Source organism: Cariama cristata, unplaced genomic scaffold (assembly GCF_000690535.1).
Source record: "Cariama cristata isolate BGI_N322 unplaced genomic scaffold, ASM69053v1 scaffold33295, whole genome shotgun sequence".
NCBI lineage: Eukaryota > Metazoa > Chordata > Aves > Cariamiformes > Cariamidae > Cariama > Cariama cristata.
This window is the reverse complement of record NW_009618654.1, coordinates 1-1743: the sequence shown is the minus strand read 5'-3', so window position 1 is coordinate 1743 and position 1743 is coordinate 1. Positions and strand designations below refer to the sequence as shown.

Sequence of the window (1743 nt, the reverse complement as noted above, 5' to 3'; positions counted from 1 at the left end):
CAGGTCCCTCAGGCGGTGGAGACGGGCTGCGCGGGATCATGCTTTGGTACCATTCCCGGTTGTCCTCCAGCGTGTCCAGGATCTCTTGGGCATCGGGGTGCACCAGGTCGGCCCACGTCTCCCACAGCGGGTGGGCAATGAAGTCGATGAAGCCCACCTGGGGGAAGGCAGAGCTGAGCCCCCAGCCTGGCCCTGTGGCCCCCACCCCATCCCCGCGCCACTGCCCCACCTGGGACTTCTCCACGGAGGCGGTGTGCTTGTCACACATCGGGCTGATCTCCATCCCCTTCTCCCGCTCCCGGTCACCTTGGTGGAAGAACTCCACCATGATGCGGTCGGTCCATTGCCGGTAGAGCTCCAGTGGCTTCGTGGGGTTGCTGAGGTCGGCACAGTGCACCATGTTCTGCAGGACCTGCGGACGCAACCACGGCATCGCTTACCCGAAGTCCTTTGTCCCCCAGGGCCACCATCCCTGTGCCAGGAACCGCCTTGGCCATGGCCAACTGGGGTTGGGAGGGGTGGTGGCACCAAACAGGACATCCCGGCAGCCCTGGACCGAGCCAGAACCAACACCTGCAATGCCAGGAAGATTTCCCCACCTGCATCCCCGTGCCCACCTGGATCCGGTCGGAGTAGTTGTCCAGCAGCAGCACGCCCAGGCTGGTCACCTTCTTGGTCTCCACCATGGTTTTTAAATCCGCCAGCAGATTCATGTGCTTGGACATGTCTGTGGCCAGCACCTGGGCAGGGGAAGCCGGGAATGGGGGTCAGCCTGACCCCACCACAAAGCCCCCACAGCCTGGATTCCCCACCCTGGGGTGGTCCAGGGCCCCCCGTACCATGTCGATGGCCATTTTGCGGAGTGACTGCCTCTGCTTCTTGCTCAGGTTTTGGAAGATGTCGCAATTTTCCTCCTGGAGAAGCTTGAAGCCCACAGCCAGGTGGTGGTTCTCCAGCACCGAGGCGTCGTTGTACATCAGTGCCAGCTCTGAGTCTGTGAGACGGCACCGGTCACCCCGGGGTGGCTCCTGGACACCGGGATCCCCCACATTACCCCCCCCCCAGCCCCATCCCTGCACCCTGGCTCACTGGTGTTGATGAGGAACTGGTTGGAGACACCGGGGTGGTCAACATCATGGATGGCGCTGGCAAAGATGGCAGCCATGATCTCCAGGTCCGTGAAGACAGCCTAGGAATGGTGGAAAAAGGCATTGCAGACGTGTTATGGCCACGACAGACACACTTGGTGGCCTTGGTGGCCTTGGGTGACCAGGGCTCACCTCCAGCGCGGGCGTGGAGAGGAGGACATGGGTGGACTGAGCCACGTCGGCAGCGTGGATGTTGTTGTGGTAGGCCACGTCGGCGTGGTAGTGGTCCTCCAGCGTCAGCATGTAGGTGATGAAGGTGTTGACGGGGATGCGGAAAGTCTTCATCAGGTCACGCTCCTGCAGGGAGGCGGGAGGTGGCTCGTCCCCATCCGGGCGTGGGGACGGGGACATCCCGTTGGGATGCTCACCTGGAAGATGCTGTACATGATGACCGTCAGCGGGCGGTTGCCTGAGTATTCGGCGACTTTAAACACATTGAGCCCCCACTTGTTGGTGTCCTCCAGCTCCTGGGGACCAGAGGGACAGAGGTCCATGCGGGGCCAGCACCGAGGACCCCACAACCGGCTGGATCACCCACGCTGGGGCCCACCTTGGCCAGCAGCCCCTCCTGGTCCGTCCGCACCCCGAAGCGGGG

The 1743-nt window shown here is 62.9% G+C and overlaps 1 protein-coding gene across 1 annotated transcript; it reads right to left on the bottom strand.

Moving 5' to 3' along the window:
* Nucleotides 1–4: 4 nt before the first annotated feature.
* Nucleotides 5–1740, bottom strand: LOC104154668 (cAMP-specific 3',5'-cyclic phosphodiesterase 4D-like; the record flags this gene model as incomplete). The annotated part of the gene is made up of 8 exons (XM_009700944.1): nucleotides 5–157; nucleotides 230–412; nucleotides 618–740; nucleotides 840–994; nucleotides 1090–1189; nucleotides 1281–1445; nucleotides 1517–1615; nucleotides 1699–1740. Coding segments are annotated over 8 exons (1020 nt in total), but the record flags the coding sequence as incomplete, so codon positions are not given.
* Between the last annotated feature and the right edge of the window lie 3 nt (nucleotides 1741–1743).